Consider the following 27,202-nt stretch of genomic DNA (forward strand, 5'->3'; position numbering starts at 1 on the left):
TATAATCAGTGACGTGTGGCCGGATTGTGTTCCCTACTCCCATTCTATAATCAGTGATGTGTGGCCGGATTGTGTTCCTTACTCTCATTATATAATCAGTGACGTGTGGCCGGTTTGTGTTCCCTACTCCCATTATATAATCCGTGACGTGTGACCGGATTGAGTTCCCTACTCTCATTATATAATCAGTGACGTGTGTCCGGATTGTGTTCCCTACTCCCATGATATAATCAGTGACATGTGACCGGATTGTGTTCCCTACTCCCATTATATAATCAGTGACGTGTGACCGGATTGTGTTCCCTACTCCCATTATATAATCAGTGACATGTGACCGGATTGTGTTCCCTACTCCCATTATATAATCCGTGATGTGTGGCCGGATTGTGTTCCCTACTCCCATTATATAATCCGTTACGTGCGGCCGGATTGTGTTCCCTACTCCCATTATATAATCAGTGACGTGTGGCCAGATTGTGTTCCCTACTCCCATTATATAATCAGTGACGTGTGACCGGATTGTGTTCCCTACTCCCATTATATATTTAGTGACGTGTGGCCGGTTTGTGTTCCATACTCCCATTATATAATCAGTGAAGTGTGGCCGGATTGTGTTCCCTACTCCCATTATATAATCCGTGACGTGTGGCCGGATTGTGTTACCTACTCCCATTATATAATCAGTGACGTGTGGCCGGATTGTGTTCCCTACTCCCATTCTATAATCAGTGATGTGTGGCCGGATTGTGTTCCTTACTCCCACTATATAATCAGTGACGTGTGGCCGGTTTGTGTTCCCTACTCCCATTATATAATCCGTGACGTGTGACCGGATTGAGTTCCCTACTCTCATTATATAATCAGTGACGTGTGTCCGGATTGTGTTCCCTACTCCCATGATATAATCAGTGACATGTGACCGGATTGTGTTCCCTACTCCCATTATATAATCAGTGACATGTGACCGGATTGTGTTCCCTACTCCCATTATATAATCCGTGATGTGTGGCCGGATTGTGTTCCCTACTCCCATTATATAATCCGTGACGTGCGGCCGGATTGTGTTCCCTACTCCCATTATATAATCAGTGACGTGTGACCGGATTGTGTTCTCTACTCCCATTAGATAATCCGTGATGTGTGGCCGGATTGTGTTCCCTACTGCCATTATATAATCAGTGACGAGTGACCGGATTGTGTTCCCTACTGCCATTATATAATCAGTGACATGTGGCCGGATTGTGTTCCCTACTCCCATTATATAATCAGTGACGTGTGACCGGATTGTGTTCCCTACTCCCATTATATAATCAGTGACGTGTGACCGGATTGTGTTCCCTACTCTCATTATATAATCAGTGACGTGTGACCTGGTTGTGTTCCCTACTCCCATTATATAATCAGTGACGTGTGACCAGATTGTGTTCCCTACTCCCATTATATAATTCGTGACGTGTGACCGGATTGTGTTCCCTACTCCCATTATATAATCAGTGACGTGTGACTGGATTGTGTTCCCTACTCCCATTATATAATCCGTGACGTGTGACCGGATTGTGTTCCCTACTCCCATTATATATTCAGTGACGTGTGGCCGGTTTGTGTTCCATACTCCCATTATATAATCAGTGAAGTGTGGCCGGATTGTGTTCCCTACTCCCATTATATAATCCGTGACTTGTGACCTGGTTGTGTTCCCTACTCCCATTATATAATCAGTGACGTGTGGCTGATTGTGTTCTGTTCTCCCATTATATAATCACTGACGTGTGGCCGGTTTGTGTTCGCTACTCCCATTATATAATCCGTGACGTCTGACCGGATTGAGTTCCCTACTCTCATTATATAATCAGTGACCTGTGACCGGATTGTGTTCCCTACTCCCATTATATAATCCGTGATGTGTGGCCGGATTGTGTTCCCTACTCCCATTATATAATCCGTGACGTGCGGCCGGATTGTGTTCCCTACTCCCATTATATAATCAGTGACGTGTGACCGGATTGTGTTCTCTACTCCCATTAGATAATCCGTGATGTGTGGCCGGATTGTGTTCCCTACTGCCATTATATAATCAGTGACGTGTGACCGGATTGTGTTCCCTACTCTCATTATATAATCAGTGACGTGTGACCTGGTTGTGTTCCCTACTCCCATTATATAATCAGTGACGTGTGACCAGATTGTGTTCCCTACTCCCATTATATAATTCGTGACGTGTGACCGGATTGTGTTCCCTACTGCCATTATATAATCAGTGACGTGTGACTGGATTGTGTTCCCTACTCCCATTATATAATCCGTGACGTGTGACCGGATTGTGTTCCCTACTCCCATTATATATTCAGTGACGTGTGGCCGGTTTGTGTTCCATACTCCCATTATATAATCAGTGAAGTGTGGCCGGATTGTGTTCCCTACTCCCATTATATAATCCGTGACTTGTGACCTGGTTGTGTTCCCTACTCCCATTATATAATCAGTGACGTGTGGCTGATTGTGTTCTGTTCTCCCATTATATAATCACTGACGTGTGGCCGGTTTGTGTTCGCTACTCCCATTATATAATCCGTGACGTGTGACCGGATTGAGTTCCCTACTCCCATTATATAATCCGTGACGTGTGACCGGATTGTGTTCCCTACTCCCATTATATATTCAGTGACGTGTGGCCGGTTTGTGTTCCCTACTCCCATTATATAATCCGTGACGTGCGGCCGGATTGTGTTCCCTACTCCCATTATATAATCAGTGACGTGTGACCGGATTGTGTTCTCTACTCCCATTAGATAATCCGTGATGTGTGGCCGGATTGTGTTCCCTACTGCCATTATATAATCAGTGACGAGTGACCGGATTGTGTTCCCTACTGCCATTATATAATCAGTGACATGTGGCCGGATTGTGTTCCCTACTCCCATTATATAATCAGTGACGTGTGACCGGATTGTGTTCCCTACTCTCATTATATAATCAGTGACGTGTGACCTGGTTGTGTTCCCTACTCCCATTATATAATCAGTGACGTGTGACCAGATTGTGTTCCCTACTCCCATTATATAATTCGTGACGTGTGACCGGATTGTGTTCCCTACTGCCATTATATAATCAGTGACGTGTGACTGGATTGTGTTCCCTACTCCCATTATATAATCCGTGACGTGTGACCGGATTGTGTTCCCTACTCCCATTATATATTCAGTGACGTGTGGCCGGTTTGTGTTCCATACTCCCATTATATAATCAGTGACGTGTGACCAGATTGTGTTCCCTACTCCCATTATATAATTCGTGACGTGTGACCGGATTGTGTTCCCTACTGCCATTATATAATCAGTGACGTGTGACTGGATTGTGTTCCCTACTCCCATTATATAATCCGTGACGTGTGACCGGATTGTGTTCCCTACTCCCATTATATATTCAGTGACGTGTGGCCGGTTTGTGTTCCATACTCCCATTATATAATCAGTGAAGTGTGGCCGGATTGTGTTCCCTACTCCCATTATATAATCCGTGACTTGTGACCTGGTTGTGTTCCCTACTCCCATTATATAATCAGTGACGTGTGGCTGATTGTGTTCTGTTCTCCCATTATATAATCACTGACGTGTGGCCGGTTTGTGTTCGCTACTCCCATTATATAATCCGTGACGTGTGACCGGATTGAGTTCCCTACTCCCATTATATAATCCGTGACGTGTGACCGGATTGTGTTCCCTACTCCCATTATATATTCAGTGACGTGTGGCCGGTTTGTGTTCCATACTCCCATTATATAATCAGTGAAGTGTGGCCGGATTGTGTTCCCTACTCCCATTATATAATCCGTGACTTGTGACCTGGTTGTGTTCCCTACTCCCATTATATAATCAGTGACGTGTGGCTGATTGTGTTCTGTTCTCCCATTATATAATCACTGACGTGTGGCCGGTTTGTGTTCGCTACTCCCATTATATAATCCGTGACGTGTGACCGGATTGAGTTCCCTACTCTCATTATATAATCAGTGACCTGTGACCGGATTGTGTTCCCTACTCCCATTATATAATCCGTGATGTGTGGCCGGATTGTGTTCCCTACTCCCATTATATAATCCGTGACGTGCGGCCGGATTGTGTTCCCTACTCCCATTATATAATCAGTGACGTGTGACCGGATTGTGTTCTCTACTCCCATTAGATAATCCGTGATGTGTGGCCGGATTGTGTTCCCTACTGCCATTATATAATCAGTGACGAGTGACCGGATTGTGTTCCCTACTGCCATTATATAATCAGTGACATGTGGCCGGATTGTGTTCCCTACTCCCATTATATAATCAGTGACGTGTGACCGGATTGTGTTCCCTACTCTCATTATATAATCAGTGACGTGTGACCTGGTTGTGTTCCCTACTCCCATTATATAATCAGTGACGTGTGACCAGATTGTGTTCCCTACTCCCATTATATAATTCGTGACGTGTGACCGGATTGTGTTCCCTACTGCCATTATATAATCAGTGACGTGTGACTGGATTGTGTTCCCTACTCCCATTATATAATCCGTGACGTGTGACCGGATTGTGTTCCCTACTCCCATTATATATTCAGTGACGTGTGGCCGGTTTGTGTTCCATACTCCCATTATATAATCAGTGAAGTGTGGCCGGATTGTGTTCCCTACTCCCATTATATAATCCGTGACTTGTGACCTGGTTGTGTTCCCTACTCCCATTATATAATCAGTGACGTGTGGCTGATTGTGTTCTGTTCTCCCATTATATAATCACTGACGTGTGGCCGGTTTGTGTTCGCTACTCCCATTATATAATCCGTGACGTGTGACCGGATTGAGTTCCCTACTCTCATTATATAATCAGTGACCTGTGACCGGATTGTGTTCCCTACTCCCATTATATAATCCGTGATGTGTGGCCGGATTGTGTTCCCTACTCCCATTATATAATCCGTGACGTGCGGCCGGATTGTGTTCCCTACTCCCATTATATAATCAGTGACGTGTGACCGGATTGTGTTCTCTACTCCCATTAGATAATCCGTGATGTGTGGCCGGATTGTGTTCCCTACTGCCATTATATAATCAGTGACGAGTGACCGGATTGTGTTCCCTACTGCCATTATATAATCAGTGACATGTGGCCGGATTGTGTTCCCTACTCCCATTATATAATCAGTGACGTGTGACCGGATTGTGTTCCCTACTCTCATTATATAATCAGTGACGTGTGACCTGGTTGTGTTCCCTACTCCCATTATATAATCAGTGACGTGTGACCAGATTGTGTTCCCTACTCCCATTATATAATTCGTGACGTGTGACCGGATTGTGTTCCCTACTGCCATTATATAATCAGTGACGTGTGACTGGATTGTGTTCCCTACTCCCATTATATAATCCGTGACGTGTGACCGGATTGTGTTCCCTACTCCCATTATATATTCAGTGACGTGTGGCCGGTTTGTGTTCCATACTCCCATTATATAATCAGTGACGTGTGACCAGATTGTGTTCCCTACTCCCATTATATAATTCGTGACGTGTGACCGGATTGTGTTCCCTACTGCCATTATATAATCAGTGACGTGTGACTGGATTGTGTTCCCTACTCCCATTATATAATCCGTGACGTGTGACCGGATTGTGTTCCCTACTCCCATTATATATTCAGTGACGTGTGGCCGGTTTGTGTTCCATACTCCCATTATATAATCAGTGAAGTGTGGCCGGATTGTGTTCCCTACTCCCATTATATAATCCGTGACTTGTGACCTGGTTGTGTTCCCTACTCCCATTATATAATCAGTGACGTGTGGCTGATTGTGTTCTGTTCTCCCATTATATAATCACTGACGTGTGGCCGGTTTGTGTTCGCTACTCCCATTATATAATCCGTGACGTGTGACCGGATTGAGTTCCCTACTCCCATTATATAATCCGTGACGTGTGACCGGATTGTGTTCCCTACTCCCATTATATAATCAGTGACGTGTGACCGGATTGTGTTCCCTACTCTCATTATATAATCAGTGACGTGTGACCTGGTTGTGTTCCCTACTCCCATTATATAATCAGTGACGTGTGACCAGATTGTGTTCCCTACTCCCATTATATAATTCGTGACGTGTGACCGGATTGTGTTCCCTACTGCCATTATATAATCAGTGACGTGTGACTGGATTGTGTTCCCTACTCCCATTATATAATCCGTGACGTGTGACCGGATTGTGTTCCCTACTCCCATTATATATTCAGTGACGTGTGGCCGGTTTGTGTTCCATACTCCCATTATATAATCAGTGAAGTGTGGCCGGATTGTGTTCCCTACTCCCATTATATAATCCGTGACTTGTGACCTGGTTGTGTTCCCTACTCCCATTATATAATCAGTGACGTGTGGCTGATTGTGTTCTGTTCTCCCATTATATAATCACTGACGTGTGGCCGGTTTGTGTTCGCTACTCCCATTATATAATCCGTGACGTGTGACCGGATTGAGTTCCCTACTCTCATTATATAATCAGTGACCTGTGACCGGATTGTGTTCCCTACTCCCATTATATAATCCGTGATGTGTGGCCGGATTGTGTTCCCTACTCCCATTATATAATCCGTGACGTGCGGCCGGATTGTGTTCCCTACTCCCATTATATAATCAGTGACGTGTGACCGGATTGTGTTCTCTACTCCCATTAGATAATCCGTGATGTGTGGCCGGATTGTGTTCCCTACTGCCATTATATAATCAGTGACGAGTGACCGGATTGTGTTCCCTACTGCCATTATATAATCAGTGACATGTGGCCGGATTGTGTTCCCTACTCCCATTATATAATCAGTGACGTGTGACCGGATTGTGTTCCCTACTCTCATTATATAATCAGTGACGTGTGACCTGGTTGTGTTCCCTACTCCCATTATATAATCAGTGACGTGTGACCAGATTGTGTTCCCTACTCCCATTATATAATTCGTGACGTGTGACCGGATTGTGTTCCCTACTGCCATTATATAATCAGTGACGTGTGACTGGATTGTGTTCCCTACTCCCATTATATAATCCGTGACGTGTGACCGGATTGTGTTCCCTACTCCCATTATATATTCAGTGACGTGTGGCCGGTTTGTGTTCCATACTCCCATTATATAATCAGTGACGTGTGACCAGATTGTGTTCCCTACTCCCATTATATAATTCGTGACGTGTGACCGGATTGTGTTCCCTACTGCCATTATATAATCAGTGACGTGTGACTGGATTGTGTTCCCTACTCCCATTATATAATCCGTGACGTGTGACCGGATTGTGTTCCCTACTCCCATTATATATTCAGTGACGTGTGGCCGGTTTGTGTTCCATACTCCCATTATATAATCAGTGAAGTGTGGCCGGATTGTGTTCCCTACTCCCATTATATAATCCGTGACTTGTGACCTGGTTGTGTTCCCTACTCCCATTATATAATCAGTGACGTGTGGCTGATTGTGTTCTGTTCTCCCATTATATAATCACTGACGTGTGGCCGGTTTGTGTTCGCTACTCCCATTATATAATCCGTGACGTGTGACCGGATTGAGTTCCCTACTCCCATTATATAATCCGTGACGTGTGACCGGATTGTGTTCCCTACTCCCATTATATATTCAGTGACGTGTGGCCGGTTTGTGTTCCATACTCCCATTATATAATCAGTGAAGTGTGGCCGGATTGTGTTCCCTACTCCCATTATATAATCCGTGACTTGTGACCTGGTTGTGTTCCCTACTCCCATTATATAATCAGTGACGTGTGGCTGATTGTGTTCTGTTCTCCCATTATATAATCACTGACGTGTGGCCGGTTTGTGTTCGCTACTCCCATTATATAATCCGTGACGTGTGACCGGATTGAGTTCCCTACTCTCATTATATAATCAGTGACCTGTGACCGGATTGTGTTCCCTACTCCCATTATATAATCCGTGATGTGTGGCCGGATTGTGTTCCCTACTCCCATTATATAATCCGTGACGTGCGGCCGGATTGTGTTCCCTACTCCCATTATATAATCAGTGACGTGTGACCGGATTGTGTTCTCTACTCCCATTAGATAATCCGTGATGTGTGGCCGGATTGTGTTCCCTACTGCCATTATATAATCAGTGACGAGTGACCGGATTGTGTTCCCTACTGCCATTATATAATCAGTGACATGTGGCCGGATTGTGTTACCTACTCCCATTATATAATCAGTGACGTGTGACCGGATTGTGTTCCCTACTCTCATTATATAATCAGTGACGTGTGACCTGGTTGTGTTCCCTACTCCCATTATATAATCAGTGACGTGTGACCAGATTGTGTTCCCTACTCCCATTATATAATTCGTGACGTGTGACCGGATTGTGTTCCCTACTGCCATTATATAATCAGTGACGTGTGACTGGATTGTGTTCCCTACTCCCATTATATAATCCGTGACGTGTGACCGGATTGTGTTCCCTACTCCCATTATATATTCAGTGACGTGTGGCCGGTTTGTGTTCCATACTCCCATTATATAATCAGTGAAGTGTGGCCGGATTGTGTTCCCTACTCCCATTATATAATCCGTGACTTGTGACCTGGTTGTGTTCCCTACTCCCATTATATAATCAGTGACGTGTGGCTGATTGTGTTCTGTTCTCCCATTATATAATCACTGACGTGTGGCCGGTTTGTGTTCGCTACTCCCATTATATAATCCGTGACGTGTGACCGGATTGAGTTCCCTACTCTCATTATATAATCAGTGACCTGTGACCGGATTGTGTTCCCTACTCCCATTATATAATCCGTGATGTGTGGCCGGATTGTGTTCCCTACTCCCATTATATAATCCGTGACGTGCGGCCGGATTGTGTTCCCTACTCCCATTATATAATCAGTGACGTGTGACCGGATTGTGTTCTCTACTCCCATTAGATAATCCGTGATGTGTGGCCGGATTGTGTTCCCTACTGCCATTATATAATCAGTGACGAGTGACCGGATTGTGTTCCCTACTGCCATTACATAATCAGTGACATGTGGCCGGATTGTGTTCCCTACTCCCATTATATAATCAGTGACGTGTGACCGGATTGTGTTCCCTACTCTCATTATATAATCAGTGACGTGTGACCTGGTTGTGTTCCCTACTCCCATTATATAATCAGTGACGTGTGACCAGATTGTGTTCCCTACTCCCATTATATAATTCGTGACGTGTGACCGGATTGTGTTCCCTACTCCCATTATATAATCCGTGATGTGTGGCCGGATTGTGTTCCCTACTCCCATTATATAATCCGTTACGTGCGGCCGGATTGTGTTCCCTACTCCCATTATATAATCAGTGACGTGTGGCCAGATTGTGTTCCCTACTCCCATTATATAATCAGTGACGTGTGACCGGATTGTGTTCCCTACTCCCATTATATATTTAGTGACGTGTGGCCGGTTTGTGTTCCATACTCCCATTATATAATCAGTGAAGTGTGGCCGGATTGTGTTCCCTACTCCCATTATATAATCCGTGACGTGTGGCCGGATTGTGTTACCTACTCCCATTATATAATCAGTGACGTGTGGCCGGATTGTGTTCCCTACTCCCATTCTATAATCAGTGATGTGTGGCCGGATTGTGTTCCTTACTCCCACTATATAATCAGTGACGTGTGGCCGGTTTGTGTTCCCTACTCCCATTATATAATCCGTGACGTGTGACCGGATTGAGTTCCCTACTCTCATTATATAATCAGTGACGTGTGTCCGGATTGTGTTCCCTACTCCCATGATATAATCAGTGACATGTGACCGGATTGTGTTCCCTACTCCCATTATATAATCAGTGACATGTGACCGGATTGTGTTCCCTACTCCCATTATATAATCCGTGATGTGTGGCCGGATTGTGTTCCCTACTCCCATTATATAATCCGTGACGTGCGGCCGGATTGTGTTCCCTACTCCCATTATATAATCAGTGACGTGTGACCGGATTGTGTTCTCTACTCCCATTAGATAATCCGTGATGTGTGGCCGGATTGTGTTCCCTACTGCCATTATATAATCAGTGACGAGTGACCGGATTGTGTTCCCTACTGCCATTATATAATCAGTGACATGTGGCCGGATTGTGTTCCCTACTCCCATTATATAATCAGTGACGTGTGACCGGATTGTGTTCCCTACTCCCATTATATAATCAGTGACGTGTGACCGGATTGTGTTCCCTACTCTCATTATATAATCAGTGACGTGTGACCTGGTTGTGTTCCCTACTCCCATTATATAATCAGTGACGTGTGACCAGATTGTGTTCCCTACTCCCATTATATAATTCGTGACGTGTGACCGGATTGTGTTCCCTACTCCCATTATATAATCAGTGACGTGTGACTGGATTGTGTTCCCTACTCCCATTATATAATCCGTGACGTGTGACCGGATTGTGTTCCCTACTCCCATTATATATTCAGTGACGTGTGGCCGGTTTGTGTTCCATACTCCCATTATATAATCAGTGAAGTGTGGCCGGATTGTGTTCCCTACTCCCATTATATAATCCGTGACTTGTGACCTGGTTGTGTTCCCTACTCCCATTATATAATCAGTGACGTGTGGCTGATTGTGTTCTGTTCTCCCATTATATAATCACTGACGTGTGGCCGGTTTGTGTTCGCTACTCCCATTATATAATCCGTGACGTCTGACCGGATTGAGTTCCCTACTCTCATTATATAATCAGTGACCTGTGACCGGATTGTGTTCCCTACTCCCATTATATAATCCGTGATGTGTGGCCGGATTGTGTTCCCTACTCCCATTATATAATCCGTGACGTGCGGCCGGATTGTGTTCCCTACTCCCATTATATAATCAGTGACGTGTGACCGGATTGTGTTCTCTACTCCCATTAGATAATCCGTGATGTGTGGCCGGATTGTGTTCCCTACTGCCATTATATAATCAGTGACGTGTGACCGGATTGTGTTCCCTACTCTCATTATATAATCAGTGACGTGTGACCTGGTTGTGTTCCCTACTCCCATTATATAATCAGTGACGTGTGACCAGATTGTGTTCCCTACTCCCATTATATAATTCGTGACGTGTGACCGGATTGTGTTCCCTACTGCCATTATATAATCAGTGACGTGTGACTGGATTGTGTTCCCTACTCCCATTATATAATCCGTGACGTGTGACCGGATTGTGTTCCCTACTCCCATTATATATTCAGTGACGTGTGGCCGGTTTGTGTTCCATACTCCCATTATATAATCAGTGAAGTGTGGCCGGATTGTGTTCCCTACTCCCATTATATAATCCGTGACTTGTGACCTGGTTGTGTTCCCTACTCCCATTATATAATCAGTGACGTGTGGCTGATTGTGTTCTGTTCTCCCATTATATAATCACTGACGTGTGGCCGGTTTGTGTTCGCTACTCCCATTATATAATCCGTGACGTGTGACCGGATTGAGTTCCCTACTCCCATTATATAATCCGTGACGTGTGACCGGATTGTGTTCCCTACTCCCATTATATATTCAGTGACGTGTGGCCGGTTTGTGTTCCCTACTCCCATTATATAATCCGTGACGTGCGGCCGGATTGTGTTCCCTACTCCCATTATATAATCAGTGACGTGTGACCGGATTGTGTTCTCTACTCCCATTAGATAATCCGTGATGTGTGGCCGGATTGTGTTCCCTACTGCCATTATATAATCAGTGACGAGTGACCGGATTGTGTTCCCTACTGCCATTATATAATCAGTGACATGTGGCCGGATTGTGTTCCCTACTCCCATTATATAATCAGTGACGTGTGACCGGATTGTGTTCCCTACTCTCATTATATAATCAGTGACGTGTGACCTGGTTGTGTTCCCTACTCCCATTATATAATCAGTGACGTGTGACCAGATTGTGTTCCCTACTCCCATTATATAATTCGTGACGTGTGACCGGATTGTGTTCCCTACTGCCATTATATAATCAGTGACGTGTGACTGGATTGTGTTCCCTACTCCCATTATATAATCCGTGACGTGTGACCGGATTGTGTTCCCTACTCCCATTATATATTCAGTGACGTGTGGCCGGTTTGTGTTCCATACTCCCATTATATAATCAGTGACGTGTGACCAGATTGTGTTCCCTACTCCCATTATATAATTCGTGACGTGTGACCGGATTGTGTTCCCTACTGCCATTATATAATCAGTGACGTGTGACTGGATTGTGTTCCCTACTCCCATTATATAATCCGTGACGTGTGACCGGATTGTGTTCCCTACTCCCATTATATATTCAGTGACGTGTGGCCGGTTTGTGTTCCATACTCCCATTATATAATCAGTGAAGTGTGGCCGGATTGTGTTCCCTACTCCCATTATATAATCCGTGACTTGTGACCTGGTTGTGTTCCCTACTCCCATTATATAATCAGTGACGTGTGGCTGATTGTGTTCTGTTCTCCCATTATATAATCACTGACGTGTGGCCGGTTTGTGTTCGCTACTCCCATTATATAATCCGTGACGTGTGACCGGATTGAGTTCCCTACTCCCATTATATAATCCGTGACGTGTGACCGGATTGTGTTCCCTACTCCCATTATATATTCAGTGACGTGTGGCCGGTTTGTGTTCCATACTCCCATTATATAATCAGTGAAGTGTGGCCGGATTGTGTTCCCTACTCCCATTATATAATCCGTGACTTGTGACCTGGTTGTGTTCCCTACTCCCATTATATAATCAGTGACGTGTGGCTGATTGTGTTCTGTTCTCCCATTATATAATCACTGACGTGTGGCCGGTTTGTGTTCGCTACTCCCATTATATAATCCGTGACGTGTGACCGGATTGAGTTCCCTACTCTCATTATATAATCAGTGACCTGTGACCGGATTGTGTTCCCTACTCCCATTATATAATCCGTGATGTGTGGCCGGATTGTGTTCCCTACTCCCATTATATAATCCGTGACGTGCGGCCGGATTGTGTTCCCTACTCCCATTATATAATCAGTGACGTGTGACCGGATTGTGTTCTCTACTCCCATTAGATAATCCGTGATGTGTGGCCGGATTGTGTTCCCTACTGCCATTATATAATCAGTGACGAGTGACCGGATTGTGTTCCCTACTGCCATTATATAATCAGTGACATGTGGCCGGATTGTGTTCCCTACTCCCATTATATAATCAGTGACGTGTGACCGGATTGTGTTCCCTACTCTCATTATATAATCAGTGACGTGTGACCTGGTTGTGTTCCCTACTCCCATTATATAATCAGTGACGTGTGACCAGATTGTGTTCCCTACTCCCATTATATAATTCGTGACGTGTGACCGGATTGTGTTCCCTACTGCCATTATATAATCAGTGACGTGTGACTGGATTGTGTTCCCTACTCCCATTATATAATCCGTGACGTGTGACCGGATTGTGTTCCCTACTCCCATTATATATTCAGTGACGTGTGGCCGGTTTGTGTTCCATACTCCCATTATATAATCAGTGAAGTGTGGCCGGATTGTGTTCCCTACTCCCATTATATAATCCGTGACTTGTGACCTGGTTGTGTTCCCTACTCCCATTATATAATCAGTGACGTGTGGCTGATTGTGTTCTGTTCTCCCATTATATAATCACTGACGTGTGGCCGGTTTGTGTTCGCTACTCCCATTATATAATCCGTGACGTGTGACCGGATTGAGTTCCCTACTCTCATTATATAATCAGTGACCTGTGACCGGATTGTGTTCCCTACTCCCATTATATAATCCGTGATGTGTGGCCGGATTGTGTTCCCTACTCCCATTATATAATCCGTGACGTGCGGCCGGATTGTGTTCCCTACTCCCATTATATAATCAGTGACGTGTGACCGGATTGTGTTCTCTACTCCCATTAGATAATCCGTGATGTGTGGCCGGATTGTGTTCCCTACTGCCATTATATAATCAGTGACGAGTGACCGGATTGTGTTCCCTACTGCCATTATATAATCAGTGACATGTGGCCGGATTGTGTTCCCTACTCCCATTATATAATCAGTGACGTGTGACCGGATTGTGTTCCCTACTCTCATTATATAATCAGTGACGTGTGACCTGGTTGTGTTCCCTACTCCCATTATATAATCAGTGACGTGTGACCAGATTGTGTTCCCTACTCCCATTATATAATTCGTGACGTGTGACCGGATTGTGTTCCCTACTGCCATTATATAATCAGTGACGTGTGACTGGATTGTGTTCCCTACTCCCATTATATAATCCGTGACGTGTGACCGGATTGTGTTCCCTACTCCCATTATATATTCAGTGACGTGTGGCCGGTTTGTGTTCCATACTCCCATTATATAATCAGTGACGTGTGACCAGATTGTGTTCCCTACTCCCATTATATAATTCGTGACGTGTGACCGGATTGTGTTCCCTACTGCCATTATATAATCAGTGACGTGTGACTGGATTGTGTTCCCTACTCCCATTATATAATCCGTGACGTGTGACCGGATTGTGTTCCCTACTCCCATTATATATTCAGTGACGTGTGGCCGGTTTGTGTTCCATACTCCCATTATATAATCAGTGAAGTGTGGCCGGATTGTGTTCCCTACTCCCATTATATAATCCGTGACTTGTGACCTGGTTGTGTTCCCTACTCCCATTATATAATCAGTGACGTGTGGCTGATTGTGTTCTGTTCTCCCATTATATAATCACTGACGTGTGGCCGGTTTGTGTTCGCTACTCCCATTATATAATCCGTGACGTGTGACCGGATTGAGTTCCCTACTCCCATTATATAATCCGTGACGTGTGACCGGATTGTGTTCCCTACTCCCATTATATAATCAGTGACGTGTGACCGGATTGTGTTCCCTACTCTCATTATATAATCAGTGACGTGTGACCTGGTTGTGTTCCCTACTCCCATTATATAATCAGTGACGTGTGACCAGATTGTGTTCCCTACTCCCATTATATAATTCGTGACGTGTGACCGGATTGTGTTCCCTACTGCCATTATATAATCAGTGACGTGTGACTGGATTGTGTTCCCTACTCCCATTATATAATCCGTGACGTGTGACCGGATTGTGTTCCCTACTCCCATTATATATTCAGTGACGTGTGGCCGGTTTGTGTTCCATACTCCCATTATATAATCAGTGAAGTGTGGCCGGATTGTGTTCCCTACTCCCATTATATAATCCGTGACTTGTGACCTGGTTGTGTTCCCTACTCCCATTATATAATCAGTGACGTGTGGCTGATTGTGTTCTGTTCTCCCATTATATAATCACTGACGTGTGGCCGGTTTGTGTTCGCTACTCCCATTATATAATCCGTGACGTGTGACCGGATTGAGTTCCCTACTCTCATTATATAATCAGTGACCTGTGACCGGATTGTGTTCCCTACTCCCATTATATAATCCGTGATGTGTGGCCGGATTGTGTTCCCTACTCCCATTATATAATCCGTGACGTGCGGCCGGATTGTGTTCCCTACTCCCATTATATAATCAGTGACGTGTGACCGGATTGTGTTCTCTACTCCCATTAGATAATCCGTGATGTGTGGCCGGATTGTGTTCCCTACTGCCATTATATAATCAGTGACGAGTGACCGGATTGTGTTCCCTACTGCCATTATATAATCAGTGACATGTGGCCGGATTGTGTTCCCTACTCCCATTATATAATCAGTGACGTGTGACCGGATTGTGTTCCCTACTCTCATTATATAATCAGTGACGTGTGACCTGGTTGTGTTCCCTACTCCCATTATATAATCAGTGACGTGTGACCAGATTGTGTTCCCTACTCCCATTATATAATTCGTGACGTGTGACCGGATTGTGTTCCCTACTGCCATTATATAATCAGTGACGTGTGACTGGATTGTGTTCCCTACTCCCATTATATAATCCGTGACGTGTGACCGGATTGTGTTCCCTACTCCCATTATATATTCAGTGACGTGTGGCCGGTTTGTGTTCCATACTCCCATTATATAATCAGTGACGTGTGACCAGATTGTGTTCCCTACTCCCATTATATAATTCGTGACGTGTGACCGGATTGTGTTCCCTACTGCCATTATATAATCAGTGACGTGTGACTGGATTGTGTTCCCTACTCCCATTATATAATCCGTGACGTGTGACCGGATTGTGTTCCCTACTCCCATTATATATTCAGTGACGTGTGGCCGGTTTGTGTTCCATACTCCCATTATATAATCAGTGAAGTGTGGCCGGATTGTGTTCCCTACTCCCATTATATAATCCGTGACTTGTGACCTGGTTGTGTTCCCTACTCCCATTATATAATCAGTGACGTGTGGCTGATTGTGTTCTGTTCTCCCATTATATAATCACTGACGTGTGGCCGGTTTGTGTTCGCTACTCCCATTATATAATCCGTGACGTGTGACCGGATTGAGTTCCCTACTCCCATTATATAATCCGTGACGTGTGACCGGATTGTGTTCCCTACTCCCATTATATATTCAGTGACGTGTGGCCGGTTTGTGTTCCATACTCCCATTATATAATCAGTGAAGTGTGGCCGGATTGTGTTCCCTACTCCCATTATATAATCCGTGACTTGTGACCTGGTTGTGTTCCCTACTCCCATTATATAATCAGTGACGTGTGGCTGATTGTGTTCTGTTCTCCCATTATATAATCACTGACGTGTGGCCGGTTTGTGTTCGCTACTCCCATTATATAATCCGTGACGTGTGACCGGATTGAGTTCCCTACTCTCATTATATAATCAGTGACCTGTGACCGGATTGTGTTCCCTACTCCCATTATATAATCCGTGATGTGTGGCCGGATTGTGTTCCCTACTCCCATTATATAATCCGTGACGTGCGGCCGGATTGTGTTCCCTACTCCCATTATATAATCAGTGACGTGTGACCGGATTGTGTTCTCTACTCCCATTAGATAATCCGTGATGTGTGGCCGGATTGTGTTCCCTACTGCCATTATATAATCAGTGACGAGTGACCGGATTGTGTTCCCTACTGCCATTATATAATCAGTGACATGTGGCCGGATTGTGTTACCTACTCCCATTATATAATCAGTGACGTGTGACCGGATTGTGTTCCCTACTCTCATTATATAATCAGTGACGTGTGACCTGGTTGTGTTCCCTACTCCCATTATATAATCAGTGACGTGTGACCAGATTGTGTTCCCTACTCCCATTATATAATTCGTGACGTGTGACCGGATTGTGTTCCCTACTGCCATTATATAATCAGTGACGTGTGACTGGATTGTGTTCCCTACTCCCATTATATAATCCGTGACGTGTGACCGGATTGTGTTCCCTACTCCCATTATATATTCAGTGACGTGTGGCCGGTTTGTGTTCCATACTCCCATTATATAATCAGTGAAGTGTGGCCGGATTGTGTTCCCTACTCCCATTATATAATCCGTGACTTGTGACCTGGTTGTGTTCCCTACTCCCATTATATAATCAGTGACGTGTGGCTGATTGTGTTCTGTTCTCCCATTATATAATCACTGACGTGTGGCCGGTTTGTGTTCGCTACTCCCATTATATAATCCGTGACGTGTGACCGGATTGAGTTCCCTACTCTCATTATATAATCAGTGACCTGTGACCGGATTGTGTTCCCTACTCCCATTATATAATCCGTGATGTGTGGCCGGATTGTGTTCCCTACTCCCATTATATAATCCGTGACGTGCGGCCGGATTGTGTTCCCTACTCCCATTATATAATCAGTGACGTGTGACCGGATTGTGTTCTCTACTCCCATTAGATAATCCGTGATGTGTGGCCGGATTGTGTTCCCTACTGCCATTATATAATCAGTGACGAGTGACCGGATTGTGTTCCCTACTGCCATTACATAATCAGTGACATGTGGCCGGATTGTGTTCCCTACTCCCATTATATAATCAGTGACGTGTGACCGGATTGTGTTCCCTACTCTCATTATATAATCAGTGACGTGTGACCTGGTTGTGTTCCCTACTCCCATTATATAATCAGTGACGTGTGACCAGATTGTGTTCCCTACTCCCATTATATAATTCGTGACGTGTGACCGGATTGTGTTCCCTACTGCCATTATATAATCAGTGACGTGTGACTGGATTGTGTTCCCTACTCCCATTATATAATCCGTGACGTGTGACCGGATTGTGTTCCCTACTCCCATTATATATTCAGTGACGTGTGGCCGGTTTGTGTTCCATACTCCCATTATATAATCAGTGAAGTGTGGCCGAATTGTGTTCCCTACTCCCATTATATAATCCGTGACTTGTGACCTGGTTGTGTTCCCTACTCCCATTATATAATCAGTGACGTGTGGCTGATTGTGTTCTGTTCTCCCATTATATAATCACTGACGTGTGGCCGGTTTGTGTTCGCTACTCCCATTATATAATCCGTGACGTGTGACCGGATTGAGTTCCCTACTCTCATTATATAATCAGTGACCTGTGACCGGATTGTGTTCCCTACTCCCATTATATAATCCGTGATGTGTGGCCGGATTGTGTTCCCTACTCCCATTATATAATCCGTGACGTGCGGCCGGATTGTGTTCCCTACTCCCATTATATAATCAGTGACGTGTGACCGGATTGTGTTCTCTACTCCCATTAGATAATCCGTGATGTGTGGCCGGATTGTGTTCCCTACTGCCATTATATAATCAGTGACGAGTGACCGGATTGTGTTCCCTACTGCCATTATATAATCAGTGACGTGTGGCCGGATTGTGTTCCCTACTCCCATTATATAATCAGTGACGTGTGACCTGGTTGTGTTCCCTACTCCCATTATATAATCAGTGACGTGTGACCAGATTGTGTTCCCTACTCCCATTATATAATTCGTGACGTGTGACCGGATTGTGTTCCCTACTCCCATTATATAATCAGTGACGTGTGACTGGATTGTGTTCCCTACTCCCATTATATAATCCGTGACGTGTGACCGGATTGTGTTCCCTACTCCCATTATATAATCAGTGACGTGTGACCGGATTGTGTTCTCTACTCCCATTAGATAATCCGTGATGTGTGGCCGGATTGTGTTCCCTACTGCCATTATATAATCAGTGACTTGTGACCGGATTGTGTTCCCTACTCCGATTATATAATCAGTAACGTGTGACCGGATTGTGTTCCCTACTCCCATTATATAATCAGTGTCGTGTGACCGGATTGTGTTCCCTACTCCCATTATATAATCAGTGACGTGTGACCTGATTGTGTTCCCTACTCCCATTATATAATCAGTGACGTGTGACCTGATTGTGTTCCCTACTCCCATTATATAATCAGTGACGTGTGACTGGGTTGTATGGCTCTGCTCCCATGATATAATCTAGAAACGTCAGATGTTAGAATCACAACAGGCCCTGGTGGAGACTCACCTGCCAATCTCCGAGCATTTTGCTGCTTCTGTGGCGACAGCTGCTCTCAGATAGGAGTGGTTTGATGGCTTAGGAGTCGCAGGTGGCTTCTTTGGCCTCAGCCCGAAGTGCAGGCCTAGTGACAGTACGAGAATCAGCAGCAACGCCCCCGCTACTACGATTCCAATCTTTCCACGTTTCATGCTGCAGAAAGTAAGAAGGGAAGGTCAGAGCTGAGTATGAAGCTGAAACCTCCTGTGAGGGACTTTACTGTTGGCAAGAATTGCCAGAGGTGGTTGTGGAGGCCAAGTCATTGGGTCTGTTTAAAGCAGAATCCATTAGAAAGGGTGTCAGAGTTAATATGGAGGAGAGGAAGAATGGGTTTGAGAAGCAAAATCCATAGAAAAGCAGTATCCATCATCAGAGATCCTCACCACCCAGGCCGTGCTCTCTTCTCACTGCTGCCATCAGGAAGAAGGTACAAGAGCCTCAGGACTCGCACCACCAGGTCCAAGAACAGTTACTACCCCTCAACCACAAGGCTCTTGAACAAAGCAGAAAATTACACCCATTCTACTTCCGGTGTTCCCACACCGATGGTCTCACTTCAAGGACTCTTTAACTGGTTACGCTTTCATGTCAGGCTATTTCACATTCGTTATTTATTGCTATTTGTTTATATTTACATTTCCACAGTCTGTTGTTCATTGATCCTGTTTACAGTTACTGTTCTATAGATTTGCTAAGTATGCCTGCAGGAAGAGGAATCTCAGGGTTGTATGTGGAGACATGCATGAATTCTGATAATACTCTGAACTGAGGGCTTGGGGCAACTGGCACAGAGAATGAGGCGAGTCCAGGAGAAGATTAGCCGTGGTGGGACAGCCTGGAGGGGCCGAGAGGCCTACTCCTGTTTCCGTGGTAACACCTTGAACAAGTCCTGGAGCACCATCCATCACACAGAACATAGAACAGGACGGCACTGGACTGGTCGTTTGGCTCACAGCATTGTGTTGATCTTGTACTAATGGTGAATGATCCATAATCCCTCCAGTCCCTCCAATTAAAAGCCCCTTGAACTCCATCAGACTGCCTGCCCCCGGTAACCCATCCCAGGCACCTACAAATCTGTGTAAAATCATGTGCTTGCCCTTCATATTGGCTTTAAACTGCCCCCCAGGCCTAAAAGCATGTTACGGTTAGAGGGGGGAGTTTAGAGGCAATGTGAGGGGCAAGTAGAGGATTTTACACTAGCCCCATACACTTGCCATGAGGAAAATATCCCACCTATTCCCCTATCAGGACTCCCCTCAGCCTCTGACTCTCTAGAGCATACAACACAGGTCTCTCAAAGCTCATACCCTCTAATCCAGGCAGCTCCCGGGTAAACCTCATCTGCTTACAACTCAGTACGTTACAGAAGCCAGCCTCTCTGTCCACTCTTGTCCCTGTCTCAGTAATGCAGCCAGTGTAACCAAAGACCCCACCCACTGAGGAATTTCTCTTCTCTCCCCTCCCACTGTGCAGAAGATAAAAATGCCCGGAAGTATGTTCTACCAGGCTGCAGATTGATCAATACATACAAAAGCTGTGTACTTTGTGTAGGCTGTAGACTGGTTCCCTTGTAGGGTAAAATGGACTATTGATCTCATAATCTATCTTGTTCTGACCTTGTACCTATCAACTGCAGCTGTTACACTTTATTCTGCCTTGCTGTTCTTTCACCTTGTTCCACCTCAGTCACTGACTGGATCTGTGTGAATAGTGTGAAAGACCAGCTTTTCAGTGTATCTTGGTACACACGGCCCAAATAACCCACTTCCACAATATTCCAAGTGTGGTCTGACTCACAATTCATATAGTCGAAGCTTCACAGCAGTAAGTGCCCACTCCCACACAGATACACCAGACCGTCTCCATTCTACAGTGTCACCAACAGCTGGTATATCTCTCCTGTAATTCACTGGGGATCGTTTCCCAGCCGGTTGGTATCTCTCCCGTAATTCACCGGGGATCATTTCCCAGCCGGTTGGTATCTCTCCCGTAATTCACCGGGGATAATTTCCCAGCCGGTTGGTATCTCTCCCGTAATTCACCGGGGATCATTTCCCAGCCGGTTGGTATCTCTCCTGTAATTCACCGGGGATCATTTCCCAGTCGGTTGGTATCTCTCCCGTAATTCACCGGGGATCATTTCCCAGTCGGTTGGTATCTCTCCCGTAATTCACCGGGGATCATTTCCCAGCCGGTTGGTATCTCTCCCGTAATTCACCGGGGATCGTTTCCCAGCCGGTTGGTATCTCTCCCGTAATTCACCGGGGATCATTTCCCAGCCGGTTGGTATCTCTCCCGTAATTCACCGGGGATCGTTTCCCAGCCGGTTGGTATCTCTCCCGTAATTCACCGGGGATTATTTCCCAGCCGGTTGGTATCTCTCCCGTAATTCACCGGGGATCGTTTCCCAGCCGGTTGGTATCTCTCCTGTAATTCACCGGGGATCGTTTCCCAGCCGGTTGGTATCTCTCCCGTAATTCACCGGGGATCATTTCCCAGCCGGTTGGTATCTCTCCCGTAATTCACCGGGGATCGTTTCCCAGCCGGTTGGTATCTCTCCTGTAATTCACCGGGGATCATTTCCCAGCCGGTTGGTATCTCTCCTGTAATTCACCAGGGATCATTTCCCAGCCAGTTGGTATCTCTCCTGTAATTCACCAGGGATCATTTCCCAGCAGGTTCGTATCTCTCCTGTAATTCACCAGGGATCATTTCCCAGCCGGTTGGTATCTCTCCTGTAATTCACCGGGGATCATTTCCCAGCCGGTTGGTATCTCTCCCGTAATTCACCGGGGATCATTTCCCAGCCGGTTGGTATCTCTCCTGTAATTCACCGGGGATCATTTCCCAGCCGGTTTGTATCTCTCCTGTAATTCACCGGGGATCATTTCCCAGTCGGTTGGTATCTCTCCCGTAATTCACCGGGGATCATTTCCCAGTCGGTTGGTATCTCTCCCGTAATTCACCGGGGATCGTTTCCCAGCCGGTTGGTATCTCTCCCGTAATTCACCGGGCATCGTTTCCAGGCCGGTTGGTATCTCTCCTGTAATTCACCAGGGATCATTTCCCAGCCGGTTTGTATCTCTCCTGTAATTCACCGGGGATCATTTCCCAGCCGGTTGGTATCTCTCCCGTAATTCACCAGGGATCATTTCCCAGCCGGTTGTTATCTCTCCCGTAATTCACCGGGGATCATTTCCCAGCCGGTTGGTATCACTCCCGTAATTCACCGGGGATAATTTCCCAGCCGGTTTGTATCTCTCCCGTAATTCACCGGGGATCATTTCCCAGCCGGTTGGTATCTCTCCTGTAATTCACCGGGGATCATTTCCCAGCCGGTTGGTATCTCTCCTGTAATTCACCGGGGATCATTTCCCAGCCGGTTTGTATCTCTCCCGTAATTCACCGGGGATCATTTCCCAGCCGGTTGGTATCTCTCCTGTAATTCACCGGGGATCATGTCCCAGCCGGATAGTATCTCTCCCGTAATTCACCGGGGATCATTTCCCAGCCGGTTGGTATCTCTCCTGTAATTCACCGGGGATCATTTCCCAGCCGGTTGGTATCTCTCCTGTAATTCACCGGGGATCATTTCCCAGCCGGTTGGTATCTCTCCCGTAATTCACCGGGGATCATTTCCCAGCCGGTTGGTATCTCTCCTGTAATTCACCGGGGATCATTTCACAGCCGGTTGGTATCTCTCCTGTAATTCACCGGGGATCATGTCCCAGCCGATTAGTATCTCTCCCGTAATTCACCGGGGATCATTTCCCAGCCGGTTGGTATCTCTCCCGTAATTCACCGGGGATCATTTCCCAGCCGGTTGGTATCTCTCCTGTAATTCACCGGGGATCATTTCCCAGCCGGTTGGTATCTCTCCTGTAATTCACCGGGGATCATTTCCCAGCCGGTTGGTATCTCTCCTGTAATTCACCGGGGATCATTTCCCAGCCGGTTGGTATCTCTCCTGTAATTCACCAGGGATCATGTCCCAGCCGGTTAGTATCTCTCCCGTAATTCACCGGGGATCATTTCCCAGCCGGTTGGTATCTCTCCCGTAATTCTCTGGGGATCATTTCCCAGCCGGTTGGCATCTCTCCCGTAATTCACCGGGGATCATTTCCCAGCCGGTTGGTATCTCTCCCGTAATTCACCGGGGATCGTTTCCCAGCCGGTTGGTATCTCTCCCGTAATTAACCAGGGATCATTTCCCAGTCGGTTGGTATCTCTCCCGTAATTCACCGGGGATCATTTCCCAGCCGGTTGGTATCTCTCCTGTAATTCACCGGGGATCATTTCCCAGCCGGTTGGTATCTCTCCCGTAATTCTCCGGGGATCATTTCCCAGCCGGTTGGTATCTCTCCCGTAATTCACCGGGGATCATTTCCCAGCCGGTTGGTATCTCTCCTGTAATTCACCGGAGATCATTTCCCAGCCGGTTGGTATCTCTCCTGTAATTTACCGGGGATCGTTTCCCAGCCGGTTGATATCTCTCCCGTAATTCACCGGGGATCATTTCCCAGCCGGTTGGTATCTCTCCCGTAATTCACCGGGGATCATTTCCCAGCCGGATGGTATCTCTCCCGTAATTCACCGGGGATCATTTCCCAGCCGGTTGGTATCTCTCCTGTAATTCACCGGGGATAATTTCCCAGCCGGTTGGTATCTCTCCCGTAATTCACCGGGGATCATTTCCCAGCCGGATGGTATCTCTCCCGTAATTCACCGGGGATCATTTCCCAGCCGGTTGGTATCTCTCCCGTAATTCACCGGAGATCATTTCCCAGCCGGTTGGTATCTCTCCTGTAATTCACCAGGGATCATTTCCCAGCCGGTTGGTATCTCTCCTGTAATTCACCGGGGATCATTTCCCAGCCGGTTGGTATCTCTCCCGTAATTCACCGGGGATCATTTCCCAGCCGGTTTGTATCTCTCCTGTAATTCACCGGGGATCATTTCCCAGTCGGTTGGTATCTCTCCCGTAATTCACCGGGGATCATTTCCCAGTCGGTTGGTATCTCTCCCGTAATTCACCGGGGATCATTTCCCAGCCGGTTGGTATCTCTCCCGTAATTCACCGGGGATCGTTTCCCAGCCGGTTGGTATCTCTCCTGTAATTCACCGGGGATCGTTTCCCAGCCGGTTGGTATCTCTCCCGTAATTCACCGGGGATCATTTCCCAGCCGGTTGGTATCTCTCCCGTAATTCACCGGGGATCGTTTCCCAGCCGGTTGGTATCTCTCCTGTAATTCACCGGGGATCATTTCCCAGCCGGTTGGTATCTCTCCTGTAATTCACCAGGGATCATTTCCCAGCCAGTTGGTATCTCTCCTGTAATTCACCAGGGATCATTTCCCAGCAGGTTCGTATCTCTCCTGTAATTCACCAGGGATCATTTCCCAGCCGGTTGGTATCTCTCCTGTAATTCACCGGGGATCATTTCCCAGCCGGTTGGTATCTCTCCCGTAATTCACCGGGGATCATTTCCCAGCCGGTTGGTATCTCTCCTGTAATTCACCGGGGATCATTTCCCAGCCGGTTTGTATCTCTCCTGTAATTCACCGGGGATCATTTCCCAGTCGGTTGGTATCTCTCCCGTAATTCACCGGGGATCATTTCCCAGTCGGTTGGTATATCTCCCGTAATTCACCGGGGATCGTTTCCCAGCCGGTTGGTATCTCTCCCGTAATTCACCGGGCATCGTTTCCAGGCCGGTTGGTATCTCTCCTGTAATTCACCAGGGATCATTTCCCAGCCGGTTTGTATCTCTCCTGTAATTCACCGGGGATCATTTCCCAGCCGGTTGGTATCTCTCCCGTAATTCACCAGGGATCATTTCCCAGCCGGTTGTTATCTCTCCCGTAATTCACCGGGGATCATTTCCCAGCCGGTTGGTATCACTCCCGTAATTCACCGGGGATAATTTCCCAGCCGGTTTGTATCTCTCCCGTAATTCACCGGGGATCATTTCCCAGCCGGTTGGTATCTCTCCTGTAATTCACCGGGGATCATTTCCCAGCCGGTTGGTATCTCTCCTGTAATTCACCGGGGATCATTTCCCAGCCGGTTTGTATCTCTCCCGTAATTCACCGGGGATCATTTCCCAGCCGGTTGGTATCTCTCCTGTAATTCACCGGGGATCATGTCCCAGCCGGATAGTATCTCTCCCGTAATTCACCGGGGATCATTTCCCAGCCGGTTGGTATCTCTCCTGTAATTCACCGGGGATCATTTCCCAGCCGGTTGGTATCTCTCCTGTAATTCACCGGGGATCATTTCCCAGCCGGTTGGTATCTCTCCCGTAATTCACCGGGGATCATTTCCCAGCCGGTTGGTATCTCTCCTGTAATTCACCGGGGATCATTTCACAGCCGGTTGGTATCTCTCCTGTAATTCACCGGGGATCATGTCCCAGCCGATTAGTATCTCTCCCGTAATTCACCGGGGATCATTTCCCAGCCGGTTGGTATCTCTCCCGTAATTCACCGGGGATCGTTTCCCAGCCGGTTGGTATCTCTCCCGTAATTAACCAGGGATCATTTCCCAGTCGGTTGGTATCTCTCCCGTAATTCACCGGGGATCATTTCCCAGCCGGTTGGTATCTCTCCTGTAATTCACCGGGGATCATTTCCCAGCCGGTTGGTATCTCTCCCGTAATTCTCCGGGGATCATTTCCCAGCCGGTTGGTATCTCTCCCGTAATTCACCGGGGATCATTTCCCAGCCGGTTGGTATCTCTCCTGTAATTCACCGGAGATCATTTCCCAGCCGGTTGGTATCTCTCCTGTAATTTACCGGGGATCGTTTCCCAGCCGGTTGATATCTCTCCCGTAATTCACCGGGGATCATTTCCCAGCCGGTTGGTATCTCTCCCGTAATTCACCGGGGATCATTTCCCAGCCGGATGGTATCTCTCCCGTAATTCACCGGGGATCATTTCCCAGCCGGTTGGTATCTCTCCTGTAATTCACCGGGGATAATTTCCCAGCCGGTTGGTATCTCTCCCGTAATTCACCGGGGATCATTTCCCAGCCGGATGGTATCTCTCCCGTAATTCACCGGGGATCATTTCCCAGCCGGTTGGTATCTCTCCCGTAATTCACCGGAGATCATTTCCCAGCCGGTTGGTATCTCTCCTGTAATTCACCAGGGATCATTTCCCAGCCGGTTGGTATCTCTCCTGTAATTCACCGGGGATCATTTCCCAGCCGGTTGGTATCTCTCCCGTAATTCACCGGGGATCATTTCCCAGCCGGTTTGTATCTCTCCTGTAATTCACCGGGGATCATTTCCCAGTCGGTTGGTATCTCTCCCGTAATTCACCGGGGATCATTTCCCAGTCGGTTGGTATCTCTCCCGTAATTCACCGGGGATCATTTCCCAGCCGGTTGGTATCTCTCCCGTAATTCACCGGGGATCATTTCCCAGCCGGTTTGTATCTCTCCTGTAATTCACCGGGGATCATTTCCCAGTCGGTTGGTATCTCTCCCGTAATTCACCGGGGATCATTTCCCAGTCGGTTGGTATCTCTCCCGTAATTCACCAGGGATCATTTCCCAGCCGGTTGGTATCTCTCCCGTAATTCTCCGGGGATCATTTCCCAGCCGGTTGGTATCTCTCCCGTAATTCACCGGGGATCATTTCCCAGCCGGTTGGTATCTCTCCTGTAATTCACCGGGGATCATTTCCCAGCCG

The 27,202-nt window shown here is 46.6% G+C and overlaps 1 protein-coding gene across 1 annotated transcript in view; it reads right to left on the reverse strand.

Annotated features, from left to right (window-relative positions):
* Positions 1-27,202, reverse strand: part of LOC140733780 (glutathione hydrolase 1 proenzyme-like) — a 621,183-nt gene that overhangs the window by 571,557 nt on the left and 22,424 nt on the right. The window contains exon 2 of the mRNA XM_073057536.1: positions 19,476-19,658. Coding sequence (XP_072913637.1) covers positions 19,476-19,657 — 182 coding nt within the window. The 5' untranslated portion in view covers position 19,658. The remainder of the gene's footprint in view (positions 1-19,475; positions 19,659-27,202) is intronic.

This window comes from Hemitrygon akajei, chromosome 9 (assembly GCF_048418815.1).
Source record: "Hemitrygon akajei chromosome 9, sHemAka1.3, whole genome shotgun sequence".
NCBI classification, from domain to species: Eukaryota; Metazoa; Chordata; class Chondrichthyes; order Myliobatiformes; family Dasyatidae; genus Hemitrygon; species Hemitrygon akajei.